The sequence below is a fragment of the Pagrus major genome, chromosome 17, assembly GCF_040436345.1.
Source record: "Pagrus major chromosome 17, Pma_NU_1.0".
In the NCBI taxonomy this organism is placed as follows: domain Eukaryota; kingdom Metazoa; phylum Chordata; class Actinopteri; order Spariformes; family Sparidae; genus Pagrus; species Pagrus major.
The window spans coordinates 19440493-19466606 of NC_133231.1; the positions used below are offsets into that span (position 1 = coordinate 19440493).

General features: G+C 44.1%; 2 protein-coding genes across 2 annotated transcripts; both read left to right on the plus strand.

The window, feature by feature from the left end:
• Positions 1–204: 204 nt before the first annotated feature.
• Positions 205–6079, plus strand: LOC141011383 (uncharacterized). The gene is made up of 3 exons (XM_073484529.1): positions 205–260; positions 1245–3623; positions 5019–6079. The coding sequence occupies exons 2-3, from the start codon at positions 1269–1271 to the stop codon at positions 5373–5375; spliced, it is 2712 nt and encodes a 903-aa protein (XP_073340630.1). The 5' UTR covers positions 205–260; positions 1245–1268; the 3' UTR covers positions 5376–6079.
• A 7153-nt stretch (positions 6080–13232) lies between these two features.
• Positions 13233–24012, plus strand: LOC141011648 (uncharacterized). The gene is made up of 15 exons (XM_073484874.1): positions 13233–13287; positions 16484–16537; positions 17779–17834; positions 18305–18371; positions 19098–19223; positions 19930–20126; positions 20291–20431; positions 21006–21171; positions 21285–21471; positions 21554–21698; positions 21809–22411; positions 22505–22603; positions 22749–22886; positions 23425–23479; positions 23573–24012. Exons 1-15 carry the CDS (start codon positions 13233–13235, stop codon positions 24010–24012), a joined length of 2529 nt encoding a protein of 842 aa, XP_073340975.1.
• Positions 24013–26114: the final 2102 nt, after the last annotated feature.

Genomic DNA, 26114 nt, shown 5'->3' on the forward strand with positions numbered 1-26114 from the left:
GTTCAAGTTCACTGCTCTCCATCCTCTTTGTGCCCGGGGTGTTTTGCCTCCCTTCTCTCTGACTCTCAGGCGCACAGAGAGCCTTTCATTGCAGGCTGCAGGTTCAACCGTACTCATAGGCTGAACATGGCTGCTGGTCGGACCCGGTAGGCTGCGACACCATAGCAACTCCCCTTGACCCCTCCCTCCCTCGGCATTCGCAGCATCACCCTTTACACTGCACAGTCATATTTGGTCCTCCGGAAATATCCTCAGCACGGGTAAGCCAGTCCCTATGCAGCGAGTGTATGGGTGGAGTATAGTTTAAAATACAGTTTTTAAATGTATCGACAGGGCGTCCGGCGCGTCCTACGCCGGCTCTGACAGCAGGGCTGCGGGGAATGACAGCGCGCCGGGAAAGTTTGTCCTAAAGCCGGCGGGCTGCGCTCTCGCTGTCTCGGACCCTCGGCTCTAAAATGGCTGGCTGTAGGTCCGAGGAAGCTCCGGAGCAAAGGGACGGATCCGCTCCACACCGCGACCGTCTGTAAATATACACGGTTCTCTGCTCCCGTGCGCGTTTAGCGGTGGCGTTGTCCCAGGTCCGAGGGCTGTCACGGCGCACACGCACCGTAATAATATTGGCGTTTTCGGACCGGGGACTGTGCGTAATGGCGTCCTCCGCGGACAGAGCTGCTCGTTCCTTCTCTCAAATATTATCCAGAGCAGGCATGTGTGTTTTTTAATTTATTTAATTTAATTTTTTTTGCAAATCGGACCAGTATTGATGTTTCAATTTGAAATGTGACGCCGTGATAATATCTCAAAGCTGCATGTGAGACAGGAAATGTTGTTTTTTTCGGACCCGGTTTCTCTCAATGATCGACGGCTCGGCTCGAAGAAGAAGAAGAAGAAATCCGCTGAGCTAGAATTTAAAGATCACGCAAGGTAACAATTAACAGGACGGTGTGTGAAGGAGGAAGAGGAGGAGGAGGAGGAGGAGGAGGGTCAAATGAGTCGATCATCATGTCGGAGTGAGGAGTTAAGGGGGCACAGTCTGCCTCATCTACAGGCTGTTAGTAATGTGACAAATCAGGGGGAAAAAAGGCTTTTGCACTAAACTTGACCCCAATAATCACAACTCAAACTGAGCTTATCCTCCCATCCCAGGATATTTATTTAAATCCCCTTTTTTGCTTCCATTAAATGTGCTTATTTCAATGCTGATTTTTCTAATTCATCATGTTATTCCTTTTTTTTTTTTATAGACATATAAATGGGTATGCCCCAAAATGGATTCTCAGTTGGCTTCAGTCCTGACCAGTGGCAGCCTGGATGTCCAAAATGGCAGCCAGTGCACAGAGGGATCAGGGCCAGTGACAGAGGTTTTTTTGGAGGCAAAGGAAAAAGCCTCACCCAGTACTGTACCAGGTAACCTCCAGCCCTGCCCTGTCAAAGCAGCAGTGACCATCAGGCAAGATGCTCTATCAATCAATGGGAAAAAGCCAGAGGTGGGTGGGACTTCTAAGCCAGCCTCTCAGGAAACAAGCAAGATTGGTGGGTTGAGACAGCCAATTACAGTCAAGACTGGAGTGCCTGTGTCGCGCAGCCGACCAATCAGACTCAAAATTGTCGTCCCCCCACGGTGCAAGAGGCCAATCACAAACTCTGCCATCAGCCTGACCAAAGACTTTGCTCGCTCACATGTCAGAAGACCTGTTTCGGTCTCATCTGGAGCGGTGAGCACAGACAAACACAGAAGTAAAATCCAAATATCTGCTGTGAAGAGTGAAGGAGATATCAAAGAAGTGGCTCATGAAAAGACTGAGGACAGTAAACCAGAATCATTCCACGAGACAGAGGAGAAAATGTGCAGAAAGAGAGATGATTCGGGTGCTAAAATCCACACTGATCTCTCAGAAACACATTCAATTAAGATACTGAGCAAGCAAGCCATTAAAGAGGAAACAACAGAGAGAGAAATTGAGGACAGCATCCCCCTGATTTTGCAAGAAACGGATTTGAAGTCTTGTAAAAGTGTTGATGAGGAACAGACAGAACCACTGGACCTGAGTTTGCCCAAGAAAAGAGAAAGTCGAGAGAGGAGGTGTGGACGCTTTCTGGATGATTCTGGCTGCGAGAGCTCGCTGATCATGGAGGTTGATGAGTACGAGGGCGAAGGAGACAGAGACATAGTAGAAGAGGACGATGAGGGTGGCGGCACAGATACACTCGAAGACTCTCTGCTGTCTCCCTCTTTCTTTTCTTCCTCTGTCTTCAACTCCCTCTCTTCGATTGACGGCGACACTGAAAACCTTCTTCTCATAGACGACCAGGGGATCCCGTACACTCTCAGTCCAGACGGACTCAAAGTGCCGCAAGTTGATGCTGGCACGTCGGAGGATCCTCAGTCGGATCAGGCTAATTCAGCAGCGGAGGTGGAGGGGAGGGGGTCACCACGTGATCCTAGCCTCAGCCAAAGTTTAGATAATGCACTAAAAGCACCTTCTGATGATGTTTCCCCCTCACCCGCCCCTGCGAATGACTCTCCATCACTAGTCGTCGATCAGACAAAGACTCCAGAAGTCAACACGAGTTTGACTCCAAACTCAGATCCCTCTAAAGCCGCAGAGCCAAGTGTTAAATCTGTTCAGGCTAATGCTGTTCTGTCCTCTTCCTCTGGGATATCAGTCCCCACGCAGCCCATTCAGATCCTCACTAACCCCTCGGCTAACGCTCCCATTCTCCTCCTGTCGTCCTCCGTTTCCTCCCCCCAGCTTTCGTCGGCTCCGATGGGTCTCACACTTCCCCTTTCAGTTACCTCACCTGGTGCTTCCACCCCCATGTTCCTCCTCCTCTCATCTGTGCCCTCTTCCTCCGGCGACGCTGCCACTACCTCCACCCCTATTGCTGTCCTCGACCCCTCCACTGGTCAGTTGTCCCAGATCACAGCAGCCTCAGCCCCGGTCTCCCTCCCTTTGTCCTCCGGTCAGGTCGGCACGCTAGGATCGCCTCTCTCCCACCCCGTCATCAGACTGAGCCCCAACAACCCCCCCGTCATCCTGTCAGGAGTGAATAATGTAAACTCAGTTCTCACCACGTCCCAGAACGACAACAACAGCACGACTCCTCTCCTTCATCCTCAAATGAGTTCTTCCGATTCAAACTCTGGAAGCGAAGCCATATCTGCTGAAGAAGTCTCAAACGAAAACAACAAGCCATCAACTTTTACAGCATCCTCTCCGCACCCGCAGTCTGCGAGCTCGACCTACGACCCCTCAGCTCAGCCCAGCTCAGAGGCCCAGTCACCAGCCTCCGAGCCCCAGTTCGACCCGTCTGACCTGCACTCACAACATTTACCTCTGGATGACCACCTTTACTTCTCCAACGCCGCCGCTCCTCCCTCGCCTCCCATCGGACCCGCTCTTTCCTCCGGCAAACTGGACCCCCTCGACCCGCTGGATCCCCTCTCTCCGGAGGAGTCGCCCAACGCCATGGGCCCTCGCAGGGTGCTGTACTGCCAGCTGTGCCCGCGGGTCTTCTTTTACCTCTCCGACCTGGAGCGCCACGCCATCACTCACTCGCAGAAGAAGCCGCACGTTTGCCAGCAGTGCGGCAAAGCCTTCAAGCGCTCCAGCCATCTGCAGGTCGGTGCGAGCTAATTACAACCATCATTTCATCAGCAGTATTAAATAATAACACAAATCACCTGAGCAGATGTTACAAATGATTAGTGCAGTGACTGTTCAAGCTGTGAGCACAATTCTGACATTTCATCACCTTTTGAGCTGATATGTTGGCAAACAGCTGCTTATTTACGCACCGAGCAGACATGGAGCAACACGAGCAGTTATTTAAAGTAGAGATGCACAATGTTGGACTTTTGCCAATATTTTCCAACTAACTTCGGCTGACTGCTGATGCCGATACTGATACACGCACCTATTTCTTTCACCTGATCGCAGAGAACATCAAGTCTTTCCTGTAGTGGAAGTAAGATGTTATTATGACCGCCCCACTTTTGCTGCTTTTCAAACGTGCACATTTACTGGGCAAAATAACAGAACTACTTTGTCAACGAAAGCACTAGAGCTGCAAAAAACACTCCACTATTAAATTAGTTGCCAACTATTTTGATAATAGATTAATTGGTTTGAGTCAAAATTCAGTTTTCTTTACTCCTCTATGACAGTGAACTGAATATCTTTTGGTTATGGACATTCGAGGACGTCATGATGACATGTCTTCAGTTTCTGTAGATGTACTGGGATGTACCCTTTTCAACTTATGCATTCGAAAAACAAAAAAAAAAGTTTGTGGCCATCTGATAAATAAGTTTGCTCTCCTTTTATCTCTGGATTTGGTTTTTCCACAAACTCTTAAGGGAAATATTTGGCTCTCCAGCTGGGAAATACTCCACAATGTTCCCCAGCTAATTGCTAACCGTGTCTGTCTGCAACTAAATACTCACTAGGAGGGGAACAGTTGGGTTTTTAGAGCTTTTTAGCTGAAAATAGCTGCCCGCTGCGTGCATGCTCGATGCTGTAAGAAAATGAATCCCCAGCTATCTGGATGAGTTTCACGTACTTTTCAAACAAAAATCTCAAACATTTGATTCAAGATTATTTTGCTAATTGTCTTTTGCAATTTATTAGAATTAATGAAGAGTCTTTGGACTGTAAGGAGCAAGTTTAAGACGTCACTTTGGGCTCTATAAAATAGCGATGAGCATTTCTCACAATTTCTTGACATTTTGTAGACTAAAAGATTAATTGAAAGTAATTGGTAGGCGCAGCTAGGGAAAAATGTCTGACAAATCAGCGTTAAAATGAAGAACTGAACACTGCAGAGATGTTGTTGCCTTAAAATCTCGTTCTTCAGATGAACAAGAAAACATGTTTGTTTGGTACAAACCACAACATCGCGATTTGAACAGTTTTTGTGGTCGCCGTTTTTTTCTTTGTACCGTATAAATAAATAAAAATGTTGAGTGATATTTTCACAGATCCTTTAGTAAAATGTTTACTCTTTTTCCTCAACAGAGACACAAGCACATCCACACAGGCCAGAGGAACTTCGTGTGCCCCATCTGCGCCAAACGCTTCAGGGAGGCCGGTGAGCTCCAACGCCACCAAAGGGTCCACACCGGAGAGAAACCCTACCAGTGCCAACTTTGCCACACGCGCTTTGCCGAGCGCAACACGCTACGCCGACACACCAAACGCAAACACCCTTACCACCAAGTAGCCATGGAAATGCTAAACGAGAGAAGAGGAGGTGCTCGAGGAGACGGAGGGGGCGGCGGCGGGTCAGGGGTGCAGGAGGAAGAGGAGAGCGCTGAATGGTACAGCTCTACTGTGTCTCATCTGGATAACTCAGACTCTGAGGTGGAAACTTAAAGAGTTGTCTGCACATAGTGAAGGGAAGGAGGAGATTAGCAGGGCGATCATATGTAACTCTGGTTGGACCCTAAACTGTCCTCGTTTATTAACATTCAAAGAAGGGAGCACTTGCAATATTTATTATAATTTTAATTTATTTATAAGAATGTATATTATTCCCATTCCATTTTGGTGGTCCAAAAATACAGCCTTCAAAAAGTCATACATGATTTCGAGCTTTCCCGTGAGAAAAAAGCTGAAGGGGAAAGCTCATGTTTGAAGTCAAGAGTTCAAAATGAGAATTAAACGCGCCGACACGAAGTTGCATTCCCATAAAATTCACGATAAAAACCCTCAAGTGCTCAGAAAAAGAAGGATAAATTATTAACTCTAAAATATTCTCTGCTCTAGCTGTGTAAATATGAAGAGAACTATTTGTAAGAGCTGCACTTCTGCACTATATTATGTGAAAGATGTGATCTATCTTTCGTACCGTGAGAGACACTGTGAGTCATTTGCACTTGTTATATTTGAACTCAATGTTCACTTTTTTATATTGTGAAGGAAACTGCTTACTTCTTCTTCTGTTGCCGCTGTCGATTTTATGTATTTGATTCATATCATGTAAGAGATTGATTTATTCTAACAAACACTATATTCAGAGTTTTTTTGTTTAATGTGAATTATGTTAACTTATTTGGATTAAATTCTGTCAACTATAACTGAATCTTTGTCCCATCTTCTTCTTCAGTGTTCGTTCTCTTTGGTGTCTTTTTGTATGCCGATGTTAAAAGAACCGAATTATATTTAAATTGGCTTTTGATGAAAAGGTTTTAATCTAATATAACTCTTTGGTAATGAATGCGAGGGCCAGGGTCCATATCTGTCCTTTAATTTAAGCTGATCCTCACGGTTGATTCTCTTTTCTACATTAATCACCAAAGACGAGACCAGACTTTACACGGATATTTGTGAAAGAAGAAAAAAAGAGGAGATACTTGATATATATCTGCTGGACTGCCTCCAGGGAGTAATTGAGTTTGTAAGACAGTCCTCTGTTTTTTGCACTCTCTCAATTTTCTGCTCCATTTAAGCCACGGAGCCTAACAGAGCTAAGCTCCAGATAAGTTATTAAATACTGTATCGCTCAAATGACCTGACTGGGTCCTCATGGCCGTCCAATTCCTTATTTCTGCACTGGCCATTGTGTGTGTAGAGAAGCTTTAGCATGCTGAAAGGGCCTGCACTGAGCTCCATTGTAGCTGAGTTTGGGTCGGTGGAAGGAAGGAGGTGCAGATCAAAGATTAACCGAGCAAGTCTGTGTGAGAATGGAGCATGTGGTGCTGAGAGACGGCCTTCTCTGGGACATAGTGGACTATTTTCTCTGGTTAAACAGTAAGAGCAGACGTTTAAAGGTGAACAATGTCGTTTTGGGGATGATTTTTTACTCTGAAGAGAAAGCTCTTCATTGACAGTTTTTCTTTTAGCCTATACAATCTAATAAACTCTAATAAACAAACTAACCTTAAAGGACAAACACAATTTGGCGGACCCTGCCACCTGAGCTTGTATTTTTACCTCATTGATATTATAAATATTACAATTCTGAGTTTGAATTTCTTCTACAAAACTACGTAGTTTCCCTTTAATGCATATTTTACCTTAATCATGCTAGTTGCAAAAATATTTTTGGGGACAAATGAAAGTTAAATACAATAAACATTTTCAACTTTCAGAGATTTTGCCATTTAAAGCAAAGTAGCTCGTCATGTAATGGATTGGTTTACATTACATTAGTTTTAAAACAGTATTCACATGCCCATATGTACATTTTATTTGTTAGAATTGTTTCTTTAGTCCGTACTCGCTGTACCAGGATTCCTTCCGAATGTGATTTCAAGTACGAAAAGGGAGAAAAAAAATTGATCTAGTGCAAAAAATGCATTCCCAACTTCAGCGGAAAGTGAGATAAATCTTCAGCAGTGTGTGTGATAAAACAAGTGGGTATCTATCAAAGTTACAGTCGTTTTTGGCACACCATTTCCTCTTTGTTTTACTGCCATAACTCAATAAGGAGACACTGTGTACTAAAAAGAACTTTTGATTTGACTAAGTCAGTCTGTTTAAGCCTTTTATCAGCTCCAGCTGAAGTTTAGAAGTACTTTTTGTACAAAAAAGCAGTTTTATCCCCGAACTCTTCCACTGGAGGCAACAAACACATTTCTCTACATATGGGCTTTGGATAGACTTGAAGGAGTGTGAACCTATCCTTTATTCTTATAGGCCGTTCAAGGTAAAGTTGCCAATAACAGAGCAGATCTGCTTTATGGCGAGATTGAACTTACAGGGTTGTTGCATCAGTGTGTTGAAATACCTTGATTTTGAGGTGTAGAGGTTCATTTTTGCAAACTTATTCGACTTATTCATTTTTTTCTTTGTTTAGCTCCTTTTAAACCAGGGATGCCCAAACTTTTGGTGGCTGAGACAGAGACACCATTCACCCTATTACATGACATGTTACCATCATCATGATTTGAAGCTGATATTTTTAAGGTACAAAAGTTACACAATGTTGCTTTAATTGACCAAGATCCTGTGCCGTGCATTTAAAATAAGTATTAATTACAAATCCTACATATTTACCTACCCTACCTGTTTTTACCTCACAGGAAATACACACAAAAGAGCAGAAAGATTATAATTTAATAATTTTTACACAAACATCTAGTGGGCCAAATTGAACCTTATAACCTGCCTTAAGGTTTGGGCAGCCCCTTTTTTTTTAAAACTATCCTAACCCACACTGGTATCATTGTTGTCAGTACAAACTCAGTTTTAAGTCTGAGTTATCATTTCATCAGTTTAACAAAGTGTAAAGCTGCCAGGAACCCAGAATATGAAGAAAAACGACACAGGCACATATAAATAAATACACATTTTTAGTGATAATCACCTTTAAAAATATTACTATCAAACAGTTCAAGGTTGTAAAAAAAATACATAGCTTCACTACTTACTGTCATGATGTTTGGATCCTGTTTCATTGTTTCCTGTTTTATTTTGGAAGGTTGATTCTCATGTGTCATGTTGTGACTTCCTGTCTTGTCTTGGTGTCCCTCCCTTGTGACTGTCCTTGATTAGCCTCCTGTGTATTTAGCCCATGTGTTTTCCCTCTTGCTGTTGTCAGTTCATCTGTGTTGACTTGGAGTTTGTGCCTCGTGTTTCATCTGCGTTCCCGCCTGTGTTTCCCACGCTTTATTTGGCATGACATAGTTCATGCAGATGAAAGGGAACAAGGAAACAAACACAAAAACTGTGCCTGGCATATGCCTGGCACAGTTTTTGTGTTTCTTCCTCGGTTCTACCTGTTTTCTTAGTTTTTGCTGCCTTCCTGTTTCTTTTTTTTCATATCAGCTTATCGTTAAAGCTGCATTTGGGTCCTTTTTCTCAACAAATAATACTTCTACACAAACTTGTTTTTATCCCTTTTTATTAAAGGTCCACATCTGCCTGTAAGTCAATGAACCAGAGTATTAAAAATGTCTTTTAATAAACTTTCTATGATCTACAGACATAAACACGTCAGTACTTTCTGTAGGTTTCCTCTATTATTTACTAATAGAGGAAGGATTTTCTCTACGTGAATACATATGTTACTTCGAAGAAAACAAAACATTCCCATCTGGTTATTTTGTCAATAGCTGACTGCATCACTGTATACTGTATGTTGGTATCATGTTATAATGTCACTCATACCACGATAGATTTTATTTATGTTGCCCGTGAACATTTTACACTCATCACTCACCCTACAAGGCCATGTCTCCCTCATCTATCCCATGAAAGATGAAGCCTGAACTAACAAATGCTCCTCACCTTCCTGTTGTTGAGGCTCATTGAAATGTTTCATACATATTGTTGAGGTCACTCTGAAGGTTCAGTCATTAAATAAATGCTCTTCTGTCAGTAAAAAAAAAAAAAGAGAATAAATTGACACAAAACAGATTCTGATCCCTTAATTGACACCACTGGGCCGTCGCTGAGCCTACAAGGTCCTCAGTGCACGATGATGATGATGAATATTCAACCGGCGTGTGTGTGTGTGTGAGATCAGCAGTCCAGCTGGAGATGTGTGTGTACTGTACTGTATATATATGTGTGTGTGCAGAGTTGGTAGCTGTCCAGATTGCACTGAGCTTCAAAGTGCAGTGACTGACAGACAGACAGACAGACAGGTGGATGACAGACAGAGAGGACAGAAATCTGTGGAGTCTGTGTGTGTGTTTGAAATCTAGCCTTGTCTCTCTGCGTGTGTGTGTGTGTGCCTGTGTTTGTGTTGCGTGAAGTGGAACGGGCAGCAGGGCTTCTGAGTGGCACAAGGCACACGGCCAAGTGATTGAAGTGATAAAGGTGGAGGAGGAGGAGGAGGAGTGGAGCAAGGGGACGGGAATAGATGCAGTGATGAACGAGCTGCAGGGAGAGGCAGCAGATGTAATGAAGTGTGTTAGACTGCTATGTTTCAGCTTTTTATTCTCTTTGATACATTCGCCACTTTGATATGTTTGTTGTATATCCGCTCTGTTGCATCACAGACGTCCCATTATTGCCACTGAGAGGCAAAATGATGGAAAGCTAAACTAACCGTGGATGGATTTTGTTTTTGGCGTTGTCATTGCGCAGCTCGGCCATGTGAGGGCACACTCACACTTGTGATGTGCTGCCTTATTCCCTGTGCTGTCTCTCAGCTCTCTCAAATGGTGGAGGTGGAGGGATACTTACACCAGGGTGAAAGGCAGAAGACAGAGAGCCCAGCGAGAGAGAGAGAGAGAGAGAGAGAGAGAGAGAGAGAGTCAGCTGGATCTACATTCAAACTCTGCAGCTTCAGCAGGAAAGGAGGCAGATTTGACACAAATATGAAATCGACCATTTAGCACACTTTGATTCAAAGCTATGTGATGCTTGTCAGCTTGTGTGCTGCATGTGTGTCCAGAATTACACAGAGAAATATGATATTTCACAAGGGAGAGGTTAACAGCGTGCAAGCCTCGCTCACCAGACACAGTGCAGGATTAAGACTGTGAGTCTGTGTGTGTGTGTGTGTGTGTGTGTGTGTGTGTGTGTGTGTGAGGGAGGGAGGGAGTGAGTGAGAGAAGGAGGGTAACAGGTGTTAATCAGAAAGGGAGTCCAGGCTGTAGAGGAGCTGTGGAGGGGGAACCAATTACATCACCTTTCCCTCAATAATGTGCCACGCTGTCATGCAGTCTGTGTTTATACAGTATATGTGTGTGTGTGTGTGTACGAGTGTGTGTGAAATGTATTTACACTGCACAAGAGGAGAGGCTGTCAAAGGTGAGATTTTATAATAATGAAAAAAAAAACTGCAAATGGCACCTGAAAGAGCCGTCCGTCTGTAACCACGTATTAAATTAAGGTTCCCATTCACTTTGCGTTCCATTAGTTGTTCCATCTCGTTCCATGGCAACCGTAATAGGCCCATGCGGTGCTATCTCTCCTCTGATTAGTGGACCTCGACGTCGGGCTCTTTCTTTTCCACATCAGATAAAATGGCAGCAACCTCCTTTTCTTTTTCTTTTTCTTTTTTTTTAACTGTTTCCCCCGCGGCCGCAGCTCTCTTCCTGTCCTCCTCCTAAAGACTTCCCCCTCTTGTGTTGAGTCCAACTTTTGCAGTCTCCTCTGCCTCACCCCTTCTACCTCCCTCCCCTCTCTGTCTCCCCCTCTCTATGACCTGCTGAACCAGCACACACCGGCCTGTCTGTCAAATCGACAGAACAGGTGCTCCAGCAACGACCTCACTTCCCCCATCTTTTTCCCCCCTCTCTGCAGCCTGAAGGCACACACACACACACACACACACACACACACACACGCACACACATATACATGTAGAGAGCATGCGCACATAATCAAACACTCCTACATGTTCACCCAAGTTGCGTTGCAGGCTTGAGGTGCTGATACCTACTGTAAACTATATGCTGACGGACACTGGCTTACTGACCTGTGACTCTGTGGTGTCATACGCTCACACACACACTCACACACACACACGTATACTTGCACGCAAACAGATCTAAATCACTTTAAGAGGGTGACCCAAAGGTATCTTGACAGGTGCATATGAGCCTGCAGTCCTGCTGCAGTACATGATTTGATGTGAGTCCAAAACACTCCCGGGCTTTTCTCGCTGCCTTGTAATAAACCGTCTCTTTATCCTGCCTTCACTTTTCGATCCGTCACATTATGTGGCAACACAGCTCCAAACATTAAGGAGCTGCACTAACTTCCTCTACTCTTGTCAGAGACGTGCACAAACAAATGAGAAAAAAGTGCTTATTGTCTTTGAATGTACCCCTCAGTCAATCAGTCAGCACATATCAGGGGGGTTAAGTTAATGGCTAAGGGAGGGGGAGGGAGAGAGGGAGGCCGTGGGGGGAGGGGGGGTAAACTTTGACAGTCGCTCACAGTTGGCACCAAGGATCCAGGATGCTTTGGGGCGGATGGGGGAGAGAGGGGCAGAGACAGCGAGGCAGAGGTAGAGAGGGTGAGTGTCTATCGCAAGGGGACGAAGGAACCACAGATTTTCTCCTCTCTGCATTTCACCTTTGGGAAGACACAAAAAAAAGAGAAAGTGAGAAGTGTGGAAAAAGGAGGCGACAGAAGAAAAAAAAAGGATAAGAAAAGAACATGAAAGAAAGAAATCGTCATTAAACGCACTACGAACTTCTCTCTTTCCCCTCTCTTCCTCCGTCTCGCACCTCTCTCAATTTAATCTTAAATCCACTCCAATTTCCCCCGAGGGACTCAATTCTCTCTCTTCCTGTAAGTATTCTCTTTCATTCTCTTGCTGCTATTCTCTCAGTGTTGTCGGCGTGCCTCAGTGTGAAATAATGCCTGTGCCAGACAAGAAATCTCAATCAGTTGCTCGTTATTTGATTGCATTCATGAGTTCGGGTGGCCTTCTTCTGGGCTCCTCCTGTTGTAAATAAGCGAGGTGTGTGTGTGTGTGTGTGTTTGTGCGTTTATGGGTTTGGGAATCGGACGAGCGCTGTGGTGATTTAGTATGCATAACCTCAGCTATTCCAGAGTGTGTGTGCGGTGGTTGTGTATGTATGTGTTTGTCCATTCCCTTCAAACAGGCTTCCTCTGGGTGTTCTGTGGCCGGCCAGTTCAAATCAATATTGTTAATAGGCTGTGTGTGTGTGCACTAATGCAGCTTATGTAGATCTCCCAGCTCTCTCGCTCTATTTCAGAGGCAGCTTCTCTTCTTTTAGTGCATGACACATCGCTGCTCCTGCTGCCACAGTGCAAGTGTGCTGGAGCCATGCTGGAGGTGTTGCCAGTTCATGTTTGTCCGCCACAATCAGTGTCCCCCAGTCCTGACGTCTTGAGTATCTGCCGGGCCTCTTCTTCCTCCTCTTCCTCCTCGATCTGTCTTTCCAAAAGCCTCCTTGTCTGTTTAATTCTCTGTGTCGTTAGTTCTGTCTCCGTGGGTGGGCCTCTGTGACTCTCTGTGTGATTATGACAGGCTGTCTATAGGGAGGCCTGCTGTTGCCAGAGCAGCTCACCGCAGCGTTCAGTCTGCCTGTAGGTCTGAGAGGCTTCGTGTCTCTATTTCCCCCTCAATCTATCTCCGCTGTGCTTTGTGTGCCTCTATCAATATCGGTTTGTGTCTATCAGTGGATTAACAAGCATCTGTCTCTCTCCCTCCTCTGCTTCCTCTTTCTGGAGACAGAAGGAGAGGGGGCCATTCCTCCTGGTAGAGCGACACCAGGAACTTCCTCTCTCTCTTTGCTCCACTCCCGGGCTCCACCACCACCCTCCCTGCCTCCCTCCCTCCCTCACCTCTATACCACCATGACGCTGCTGGCCTCCGAGAGGTCGCTTCTCATCCGGAACAAGTTCCGCTCAGGTGAGGATCCTGGAGTCTCAACTCACGCCAATTAAAGGAGAGGAGGATTTATTTTCCCACAACAATGGCTTTACATCTTAGGCATAATTGGCAACATTAGCATCGATATGCAGAGGTGAAGTGTCTCTGGAGGTTATTGGCCGGTCACTCACATTTTCAGTCATGTGATCGATTGAGTGAAGGTATCGATCATGGTGAATGGATTTAGTGATCGCTGCCCACAGACAGATGTGTTGAATGGACGTGAGGACAGCTGGGAAATCTCTGCATGTTACAGTGTGACGCTGGAACCAAAACATGCTGATATGCCTCTTAAAACAGACAGAGGGCCTTTAATAGGAGACTCCTTTTTATTTAAAGATATAATATGTAACATTTACGTGTGAGATGTGTCGGCTAAGGAAGTCGGCTAATGTAAACATAACATTAAACTTTAACACATTATCTCGTCTGTGAACATTTCAGCCTGACTCACATCAGATAGGATTTCACCAGCTCCCATGACCCCACGGTGCTTCATGACATCATCAAACCCTGTCTTATGTCTTCATTATCTTGACTGAGATGTTTCAAATCCAGTGGCGGAAGAAGAGCTCAAATCTTTTACTAAAAATAATCAACTCCTTTATTAAAAATGTCATTTTTAAACGTCCTGCACAGAACTTTTAATCGGTTATGACACAGTCACAGTTTAATACTGATGCATCTATTTGACCTATATAAGCAAACAAGACCACCAGCAAGAAGACTGGCTATTCATAGGTGTAAACGTTATTCTTAATCCTTAATGTCATCGGGTTGCATTCCGACGCGTCTGGGTCGATTAAGTCATTAAATTAAATTAAATTTACGGAGTGCCGAGGATGAATTGTGGAGTCTCACAGCCTGAGGAAAGAAGCTGCTCTGTAGTCTAGAGGCACGGTCATCGCCATCCATCCTGTAAAGTGATGTGTTTTATAAAAAGAAAAATAGTAGGCCTATTAAAAATACTTGTGTCTTTCTTTCACTTGCTTTTAAAACAGATACAAGCGCTAGCCAGATCGAGATGTTTTGAGGCAAGGCGGAGGTGCTCAAACTGCTTTTGTCCACAGGGTCGCCAGAATCGACAAAAACTGAAAGTTCCTTGTAGCAGCTTTAGATAAAAGTACAAACGTATTAGTAACAATATGTACTTAAAGGAGCTCTGTGTTAGTTCTTTGTTGTTCTGGAAGCCAGTTGTCACTTTATGTTAGCGGACTCCATTTCTAAACTAACGTTAGCTACTGTTGCTCTCTCTCTGAGATAAAGTCACATTATTGGACTGTCGCAGAAAATCTGATCCGAGTCATTTACAAAGAAATCCACAGTCCAGCAGCATTAAGCAACTTAAACAAATCATTGTAAACAATGTGTACATCACTTTAATATTACAGCTGATAAAGGTATTGGAGTAAAAAGTAAAAAATGTGCCTCCGAAATGTAGATGTAAAAGTATAAAGTAGCATAAAATGAATATATACAAGTAAAGTATGTCACCATCTCTATAACAATAAATATTTATCTGTGAATAAGCAACAGTCAGAGTTAGTTTGGAAAAAGGATCCTGAGTTATTGTATATAAAAATGTAAATACTGTAGTAGAATAGACTGATGACATCGAACCACAGTCCGTAAATAATAGTCCAAGAAAGCTGAAATGAATTCTAAATAATGTTGCTGAGTTTTACTAATCCAATATATTACAGCCTTCAGGAGACACCCGGCACTCTGTGACGAACAGCACTTTAACAACACCCTATAAATGCATAATGCAAGTTTCCCTACAAGTTGTAGCGGCTGCTGTTGTGTTCCCAGGCAGCTGTCGTTAACGGCTGGTAAAATAGAAAGGCGAGGAAACGACATGGAGACAGTCCCCTAGGTGTGCAAACACCTGCTGGAAAACGTGATTCTTTCGGGCAGCTGCTCTGCTTGAAATCATGTATGTACATAGCTGAGCTGGAAGAATATATAAGTCTGACAGTACACCACACTGATGTGAAATAAACATGAGCTGCTGTCAGCTGATGTTTACGATCATGTTTTTGTTTGTTTGAATTGTTAAGTCATTGTTTTAATGCAAACAAGCTGATTTTATCAGTTTTTGTTGACCTTTGACATAAATTGAAGTTAAGGTCAATGTTAAGGAAAAGGTGTGAATCCTTATGTTTAAATAATGGTTTCCAACACCCCTCAAAAACATTGTGTTTGTCTGAGCTTTTAACCAAAATATCCTTCTAACATTGTTTAATTTGAGGAAAATAAGGTCCCCAGAACACTGTTTGAAGCTAGAAAGGTGGCAGGGTCCGCCACATATAAACAGTAAAAGTAAAACATGAAATTGTGTTGTCCTTTAAGGTCAGTTTGTTTATTCAGTTATCAAAACAAAGAGAGTTTGTTTATTTAGTTTGTTTAGGCATTTAAAAAAAAAATAAGCCGGTGAAGCTCTTTCTCTTCTGATTAAAATGTATTCCCAAAATTACATAGTGCACCTTTAAAGTGGAGTTTAAGACTTATGTTTGGCCTCCACTTGAAAACAAAACAATCTAATGGTACACACACAGTGAAATCAAACATAGTCTCTGGTGTTATTAGCACTGCTTCCCTGCATTGTCACGTTGACAGCGCTCAGCGTGTCAATCTGCTTTAAATCCACATTTTGACAACGTTTAACTTTTGTTTTGAGTTGTCAGAGAGACGGGAGAGCAGGAAGAGTATAGTTAGCAGTGCGAATGAGGATGACGTGAGGAGGAGGGGATGCATGAGAGGTTTGTGGAGAGAGTGGGACAGCTGAAGGGGGGATGGGACCAACAGAAATAGACACACTGAGAGATAAATAGCCATCAGCCCCCCCCCCCCGTCAGGTCTCAAAACTCAGTGGGGGGGAGCACTCGGTGTAACGGGCCCAGCCCTGCCCTGCGTCACCTGTTTGTGTGTGTGCTGAATGCTAATGTGCATGCATGTTGTGTGTAGGAGATATATATTGTACAAGCACCGCAAAGTCATGGGGTAATATAAGTTAGGAGACTATATCGTTTACCAGAGATCGTGCTGTGTTGTGTTGCTCAACTCTTACTGTACATCTCTGCGCCAGCTTTAGATCATTTTGTCCTTCAGTGAGAAAATCAAACTAACTCACTGTTCCATCTGTGTGACTTCTTTTCTTCTTCTTTCCTTTCAGTTCTGCAGTTGAGGATTCAGAACCGAAGGCAGAGTGAAATCAATGCAGACTCTGGTTAGTCTACGTGTATCATTAACATTGTGATTGATCCTGACTGCAGGTTGGGTTTCATATCAATGATCTTCAGGTCACCTCTTTCCACTGATAGATGATTGCTTATTGATTTGACTTTGTAGCTTTTGCTGGATCGACCAGCTTTTACTTTCCTTTGATTTTAGTTTTGGGGTCTAAAGTTTGTATTTAATTATGTGCCTTAAACCCTCTGATTATTCGATTGAGATTAAGATTAAGATTATAAGAGCCTACTTTAGTTAAATCTATAGAGGTTGTTACATCAACTGTGTATCCGAATAATTCCAGCATTAACCAGGCATTGTTAATGCAAACTTTTCATTATGAACAATAAGGATGATGTGCAAAATGAACATTATCTTCACATTAATTAGTCTCCACAAGGCAACACATTCATCAGGTATCGGAAATTTAAAAGTAAAGCTTTTGGAGAAAAAAAGTTTTTTGCCAATGTGGATACAAGCGTGAATACAAAGAGGTACCGTACATGCATGTGCAAAAACAACAGTGTTTTAATAAAGTTCATCCAAAAATGAAAATTCAGTCACTAGAAAGTCAGTTGAAGTTTCATAGTCCACGAAACATTTCTGGAGCTTCACAGCAAAACTGTGTTGCAGCATTCTCCTAAACAACTGAAGTAGATGGAGACAGAAAACAAACAAACAAAATAAATAAATAAATAAATAAAATACATAAAAAGGCTCCAAGCAGCTCATCTGATGTAATACAAGTCTCTGGAAGCCCTGAGATCACATAATTTATTATTTTTTTCAGTTGTTTTTTCTAAAGGTTTTAAAACAAGTCCCCATTTACTTCGGTTGTTCATTTTTGGGTGAACTTATCCTTTAAAACTATGCATCATGCTAAGATAAAGGTGTTAATAAATTGTTCAAAACACAGATAATTTATCCAGATCCGTGCAGCAAACAAGCAAACAAAAAAACCATCTCAGGTACTTTGTCGACAGGCAGAGCTTCTTGCTTCAGTTCCCTCCTCTTTGTCTGAGGCTGAAGCAGGTTGCACAACTAGCATTCTGTTGCTTGCCGACACAAAAGAGCACCTGAGATCCTCCGTGCTGTAACTCTGAGGGATGAGTTGAAGGCTCAAAGCGCTTTGTTGATGCACTAGTTCACCTCAGTTGCCCCTCTACAAGGCTAGTCTTATCAAAAGGAAAAAAATGTTACTGCAATGTAATTTAACCACAACTTTTCATGTCTCTACAGGGTTGAAATCTACTTGTCCCACTCCAAAAGCAGAAAAAGACCAGAGTGAAGCTCTGGTGAGTAGCATCCAGTTTTTCAGTAATAAACAACAGCATGAAAATCCCACACTATAGATCAAATACTGATTTTGAGCCTCCATGTAAAGACACTTCCCCCCCACATGTCACATCTTTCTCATTTATATACATTATATTTGATAGAACAGAATGAGACTGCAGTTTACTTGACCTTTGTGAGAATCTATAATTGTAGATCACCAATGAAATGAATGAGTTATGTGGTCTCCTGTGTGGTGCCACTTCACCTTAGAAAGAACACATTTCTATGGATGAATCTTTGAGGCACAAGATCCAAGTGTTCCTTCAAAGACCTTGCAAATGTTCTGGGGAAACTCTGGTGTAAATTAGTTATTTCTTTGGGCTACACTGACATTGAAGTACACTTTTTAATTAACTTCCCCCTGAATGAACTGCATTGTAATCTCTGGGCCCTGGCTGTTGGATTGACCTGCTGTTTCCTGATGCAGCGTCTAACTGACGACGGTGCCGCTCAGAAGCTGCCCCCAAGTGGTCTGAACACTGAAACTGCACAAGGTGATGCCCTGCCTACAGTCATGTTGCTGTCTCCTTCCTGTTTCACCCTGTATGCTCCCTGCAAAGTGCGCAGTGCTTCCCTGCCGCTCTCTCTCTTTCTGTCTGTGTTGTATCATATCTGTGCTGCTCTCCGCTCCCTGTTGTACAGTAGTTGTGCGAGGAAATGAAGCGTGTAACTCTGGCGTTGGGCTTAGTGTTTCATCAGCTGTCAGTTAAATAGAAATGTGACCTTGTTGCACGCTGTAACTCGGCATTTTAAGCAGCCTGCAAACATATCAGTGATTGACAGCGCATGATAAACCCGCCCATCCAGGGATCATCATTTTCTGCCATTACTGACATCTCTCCCTCTCATCTACCTTTATCTCTCCTCCTGCTCTCCTCACCCTCTGACCTTCCTTTTAATTTCAAAAGACTATTATTATAATATCTGGCTATTCGAACAGTCTGATTTCCCAAAGTGCCCTTTTAAAAATGTTGTGTGTGTGAGTGTTTGTGTGTTAATCTCAAGGGTAATAATACATCTCCCTTGGGCATGAGTGTTTACTATTTTTTGATGCCTCTGCCGGTTTGAATTGGGACTGTTAGCCCGTGGCAACACTGTTGTGCACACTCACATCACATATGTTCTGAAATCCTGTTGCTTCTCTCTCTCCCATCTTCTCGCCTCTCTCCCATCTGTCCCCTTCTCTCCACTTATCTGCACCGCTCCTCCCTCCCCCGCAGAGAGGACTGTGTGTGGGGCCCACAGGCAGAAGAAGGCTCGTCAGGCGCAGGACCTCACTGAGAGGATCCAGCGACCGCCTGGACCAGTGGAGCAACAGCTCGAACACACACTGCCCCTGGAGAACCGTGAGTCAACATGCATCGGCACGCACTGGAACACACAGACGGACATTTTTAAAAAAAAATATTCCCATGCAATCTCCTCTTCTCTGATGTGGTAAAGCAAAAAAGGAACCGAACACAAAAGAGGCTAAACAAAAAAAGCTTTAAAGGTGCCATATGTAAGAATCTGCCACCTGCCAAATTCATATCTAAAACAAATAGGGGGCAGCATATCACCACTAACTGCTGCCAACTGTACCTGTCGTTAGCCAGATAGCTCAGTTAACTGTGTAGGAGCACCTGGGGAGTGTTGGTGTTTACATTGCTAACGACTGGGAAGCTGGTTAGCATACTGACTGCCGTAGATATAAAACACGATACATAGATGTCAAAAGAGTCAAAACTGTGATTCCTTCACATTCTGCTGTTAATTTTTGAGAGATTTCAACTAAAATCTTTAGTAAATAAAATAAATAAATAAAGTCTTTTTAGCGTCCATGTTGCTCCCACATTCCAACACGACGCAAATGAACACACCAAAGTATACACAAAGACTAATTAGCAAATGAAACACAGGTGAACAGGAAAACAGAAGGGAAAAAAGACAAAGACAGGAAGTGTAAAGTCGGAAGTGACACACAGGGACGTAACCTACAAAATAAAACAGGGAACGATTAACTTTAAACCAAAACCATGACATTCTCCTCTTTCTCTCTTCCCATGTCCTCAGGTCCTGCCGCTTTCCCCCTTTCATCTGATGTCTTCGAAGATGACATCTCCTCCTGCTCCTCCTCCTCGCCCACTGAGCAACATGGCGTACACCAATCACCGGCCTTTTCTTCGCTGCCAGGGCTCTCAGGCGACCAATTACTGAGTGACTTCTCAGCTGTGGGTCCGCCTCTTAACCACAGCCCCAGTCACGCTCAGGTGAGGAAACAACACTGACATTTGCTTTTGATTAAGACTTATACATTGTGATCACTTCCCACCAGTAACCTCTACTAAACACATCAAAGTGGATATTAATAGGCTGATGTGTTTTTTAAATAGCTTCCTATGTCAACTCTTATCATCTAATATTCTGCCTTTAGTCTGGTTTGGCGTTGCTCCCGGTAACCGAGGGCATCAGACAACCAATGAGTGTAACGCTGGGTGAGTCAAGCTCCATGGCAACAACTGGGAGACCAAATGGGATGTATCTGACCTCTCAGACCACACCCCTGCTGCCAAAGGTAATGTGGGGTTAGTTCATGCTAAAACCCTGCATTTTTTATCTCATTTAAATTTTATAAGGGTCTTTTTTATCTTGTATATAAAAATTATAACACCAAAGAATGCAAGCAGATAAAAATGTGGTAATATGACATTTTCATCCTGTAAAACATCATTTAGATTGCGTATGTGTGTGCGCACGCTTGCTACAGTGACAGGTATACAGCATAAGCGATAAAAGAGCATTGTAGAGGTCTTCAACCTAACAGGATGGTCACTCCTCTGTTTCGTCAAACACAATGCTCCGCTCTAAGCTGCTCTGCATTCATTACTGTCAATTTGCACTTCTGGGGGAGCTCAGTATTTGCCCTGTAGGTTAACACATTCACACACAAGCAGCGTGGCTCTATGACAGAACCAGCACATGCTGTCATTTGGAGATTTGCGAGGCATTTGTACATTTCATGTAAGAACTTAACCTTGACACGGGGCAAATACTGTCCAACAACGGGAAACGACTTGACAGTTTCTCTGTGATATTTTACGCGTTATTGTTGAAATTACTAACTATGTGGTCATTATGTGTCTTTACAGACAGCTCGGCCTCCCAGTCCCGCCTGCTCCTCCTCCCTACCCACCTCCCTCACCTTTAGTCACCTCTCCCGCCCACGGAAACCGCGGGACACCAAACCTAAAATGAAGAAACTCAAGTATCACCAGTACATTCCTCCAGACCAGAGAGGAGGGTCTGGGACAGGAGGTACTAATAAAGTGCTTTTTTTTTGCCTTGATCAAAAATGTGTTTGTTTGGCCTATCACAACTTGGTCTTGTGTTGAGAGGCTTCAATGAGCCAAAAACATTTTTCTTTTCAGGTGGGGGAGCCAAACAGAAGAGCCCTGCCCCTGCCCAGCCTTTAGACCCGGCCTATTCCCAAATCCTGAAGCAACAACAGGTCTTCCTTCAGCTGCAAATCCTCCAGAACCAGCAGCAGCAACAACAACAACAACAACAGCAACAGCAACAGCTACAACCACAACAACAGCTCGCGGTTGTGCCCAGGTATGTTGATATGGCGTCAACATTTTATCAGCAAGAGCCCTCAGGTAGATTAGGTGAATAAATCCTTCTGCCATTCCTCCAGTGGTGATCACAGTGATCTTGTGAAGTCCTCTGGAGCCATGCCTCTGAATCCCCAACCTGTTCCTGCCACAACAAGCCACACCCCTCTGGACACAAACCCTGCATCCAAACCTGAACCCCTCCCTGCAAATCTTGTTGACCTTACAGTAAGAAAAGCATGAAAACACTGAAAGGCAGAAAATGCAGATAAATGATAACTATTATTTACAATTCATGGTGAAGACAAACTCTTGAGTGCCCTTCTCCCTTCCCTCAGGTGTCAGAGTTGCGGCAGCAGCTGCGCAAGCGTGGCCTTCCTGTCTCCGGCACGAAGCCCGCTCTGTTGCAGCGTCTCCGTCCCTTTCAGCTTCCCCAATCTCAACTCATCCCTGCTCCCCTCTGCCAGCTGGGTACCAGCCTGGGGCCAATCACCCCCTGCCCCCCGCTCCCACCCAGCCAGAGCCCGGGCTCAAGCTCCAGCTCTGGACTAGACTCGCCCAGCAGCAGCCCGAACCAACAGATGTACATCCCGGACAGAGGAATTCCTAATGGGATTCTCAGTGACGCTCCAAATGGAGTTCCGAATGTGATTCTCAACGCTGTGCCGAATGGTCTCTCGAATGCTGCGTCGGTCAGTTTGGCAGGTGAACAGTGCGGTCTTACCAGCGCTGTCTTCCTGACTTCTGCCAGCACCGCCTCAGGAACTCCAAGTCCCAGTCTACCCATGTCGTCCTCCTCGCCCCTGCAGTGTGGGACTCCGTGGAGAACCGAGAGCGAACAGCAGCAGCAGCAGCAACAGCAGGAGCTGAGTGTGGAGCTTGAGATGAGGGAGAGGTTGAGGAGCAGGCCCAGGGACCGCTCCACCAACACCGGCAATGAGGTGAACAATCACAGCCTCTGATCTGAGATGTGTTGGAGAATAGTTCATTTAACAGACACTATTAATACTTTTTTTTTTTTTTTAATCCTCTAGTCTTGTGGAGGATCCCTTCATCCATTCCTGCAACAGGATCCTGGATGCTCCAGAGGCAAACCAGAGATGGACGCACAGACAGAGGTGTTGTTTACACAGGTAAACACACTAATCAATGCACACATATCTGGGATAATCACTTTTTAAGGGTACACTACAGAACCTTCAATCTGTTAACTGGTCAGACATGTGAGCATACTGTCATCACCATCTGTCAACTCGTTTACCCCTGCTTTCTAATCAGGTGTTTTGCTGCCAACCGTGTGATGTGATTGGCCAGGATTTTGAGCTGCCAGTGCAGATTACAGCAAGTCCTGTTCAGACCTTGCCCGGTGTTCGCAGCTTGGAGGAAGAACTACAGGAGGCGATCCAGAAAGCTCAGGTTAGAGTCTGTGGATGAACAGAAAGAGATGACTAAGAGTGCTTTTTCTACAGCAGGATTTAGAGATATAATATGTAACACTTCTGCATAAAATGTCTAAAAACAGTAAGACTTTTACTTGCATGATGCCACATATTTACAATAATGTTCAAACCAAGAGAAATCCATAGTTTAATTCAAGGTAACGGTGCGTTGTTGATATAACTTCCAGGAGAACATCAGACGATAGGTCAGAGAGTGAGGAAGGAAGTCGACTAACGTGACTCAACACAGCATAAAACTGTAATACATTACCTCCTCCAGGAACATTTCTGCCTGAGTTGTCATGGTCCTGGGTTTTAGTTCAATTCAATTTCCTGTTTTATGTTGAAAGGATACCCTTATGTGTCATCTTTTACTTCCACTTCCTGTCTTTATCTGTTTCCTGGCCTCTTTCTCTGTACCCGTGTTTCATTTTTTCATTAGTTTGTCTTTAGTTTTGTATTTCTCAGCAGAGCATACTGTGCATTTAAGTGTTTTTCTGTTTTTTTGGCCATAGATGGACCCTCGGCAGTCCATAGACGACATTCTGGATGAGCCCATGACTTGTGTCGGTGAGTATCTCATAATTAATAAACAATAAAACTTGCAGTAAATGGCGCTCATATTTCTTCCGTGTCTAATCCTTTTAAATACCTCTCTTCCAGACTCTGTCAATGTCTCTGATCATAAATCCCCTGAGCGCTCAGTCCTCGGCCCGTCACCTCCTCCTCCTCCTCCTCCTCCTCCTCCTCAAGCTGATCAGTCCCAGGCTTCCCAGCCGCCCAAGGATGACAACTTCCTGCCCTCACCTCTTTGCTCCTCTCTCCTGCTGGAGCTCCCTCCATCTCCTGCTGTAATAAACCCCAGCCAGGTGATCCCAGCTCCTCCCCCACCCTCCATCTGCACCTCCCCTCTGTCGTCCAGTGGGAAATCAAGGAAACGACGGGCTCCGACACTGTTTGACGCTGCCGACTGGCTTGAAACTCTTACATCTGGCCTCCGTCCTCTCACTCCGCCGTCAGCTCCTTTTGTTGAGTCAGACTTCAGTCTGGATTCAGATCTGAATGTCAGTCGGGTGTTGGATCTAATGATAGAGCAGTGGTGAGGACTAGTGTGCGCATATCTGTCTGTAACTGTATGTACAGTGGGTGAGTGTTGTATTGTTTTTGGTCATGAATGGGGAAAACTGTATCCATCCCACTGAGGGCACAAGATTGTGAAATGTGGCCTCCATCATTAAAAGGCTGTCAGAGTCTCTGGCTCCACGCAATGTCGAGAGCTGGATTCATGGCGAGCTTTGATGGGGGCAACAAGAGCACAAACACACACAGACACTGCAGAGCGCTGTTTAAAAGCACTTGGGCTCAGCCAGGAACAGCAAACAAGCAACACATCTGTGGACTGACACACTCCACAGCACAATGTTTGCAGTGCAAAACAAAAGGAAACCTGGTGGCATATTAATTTAAACATGCTTCCTGGCTGCGCTGGGAGAATGTTGTTTCTGACTTATCTCCAAAACCCGTTGTCGGATTGGGTTGAGTGTGGCCCCTGGTGTTGACTCAGTCATTGAGTCCTAGCCATTCATAAAACCCATTTAGAGTGTGTAAAAGCCAGACAGAGCACACAGCTTGTGTGTGGCTCCAGACCTTCACCCCGGTGCCAGACACACAGTCGGCATGCAGAGGGAGAGAGCTGGCAGAAGCTACAAACAAGCGGTGTGAGGGCGTGCTTGTGTGTACGTTTGTGTGTTAAGTATGTGTGTGTTCAGTATGTAACTGTGTGTGACTGCGCAAACAAGGCTGCTTTTGTTTGTATTTGTCAGCAGCCAAATGCTTCCATGTATATTTATAAGCGGTAATGCCAAATGCACTTGCGGTTATTTGCTTACAATTAAGTGTGCGTGTTTGTGTGTGCGGGGTATGATTGATCGGTGAGAGGATGTGTGTGAACGACACGGACAAGACGCTGTGGATTTCTGTGTCCACATCTCAGACCAGATATTTCATTGTAGTCTCACTGCCAGCGGGCAGTAACTCCAGTGTAGTTATCCAGTGTAATCATCAGAACAGCCACATTACCTTGTTCGAGTCACCGTTCTCCAGGAAGAGCAATCAGGCAACCGCCCCAAAAATAGCCCCCCATACAAATGCACCAATCAGACAAGTGAGAGTTTCCTCATCGCTTTGCAAAAACAGGTGGTCATTTTGTTCCCTGATTAACCCCCAACAGCGTCTGGCCCGCAGCACGGTGCTTACTCTGCTACCAGGAAAGCTAGATTTAGCACAATTTATAGCCGGAACCTGACGGCCACACCTGTTCACTTAGTGTAAATTAATTCCACAAATGTTTTATTTGACATTGTTAAATCATTGCTGTACACTACAATTTTATTAATTTAATTATGAGAAAATGCACTATAGAATTAATGCAACATAATGTATATGTGTGGAGAATATGTAACATGTCACATGACCAGAGGTGAGCTCGTCAGCTGAGGCTGATCCAGTAAATGCTGCACATTTTCTTAATGGTGACAGTGATCTTGCTTTTATATTCTACATGATTTAGTGTTCATGCAGAAATGGGTACATTATTTGTTTGCTTAATAGACTTTCAGTGAGTTATGTCCATTCTCAACCCCACTTAACATAATGACATTAATGAAAAAAATCTGACAGGGGTTAGCTGCCATTAACCTCTGCCTTGACAGATAAATGTAATTTAGATAGAAGATCTCATCTACATGAACGTATATTCTGCCCTTAATTGGCTGCATGTTCCATCAATCACGTTGGAGAGCTCTGATTGGCTCATTTCATAATTTGATAACTAACTGGAAGTCCTTCCATAAGACTACTTTATTTTAAAAAACAAGAGGTTTATCCTCAGTCTGCAAAGTATTGTGTTAATAAAAGTGCTGAGTGCAATATGATTGTGTAAAGGGCACATAAACTGGCAGATCTGAGGTCATAGTACTGAGTATGTTCATGTCATGTTTTTTGTATGCACACTTTTTAGCGTTGCTCCGGCCAGGTCCTGTTCTGATGATTAGCCGGAGACAGACGGTTAATCTTTGGAAGAAGGTATCTGTCTATATGCAAACTTCAACACGGCTTTATGTTGAAGCAATTCTTGTACAGACTATGAAAAGTGCAGTTAAATGTGGATGGATGGCTTTGATAATCATAGCGATCAATAAACATT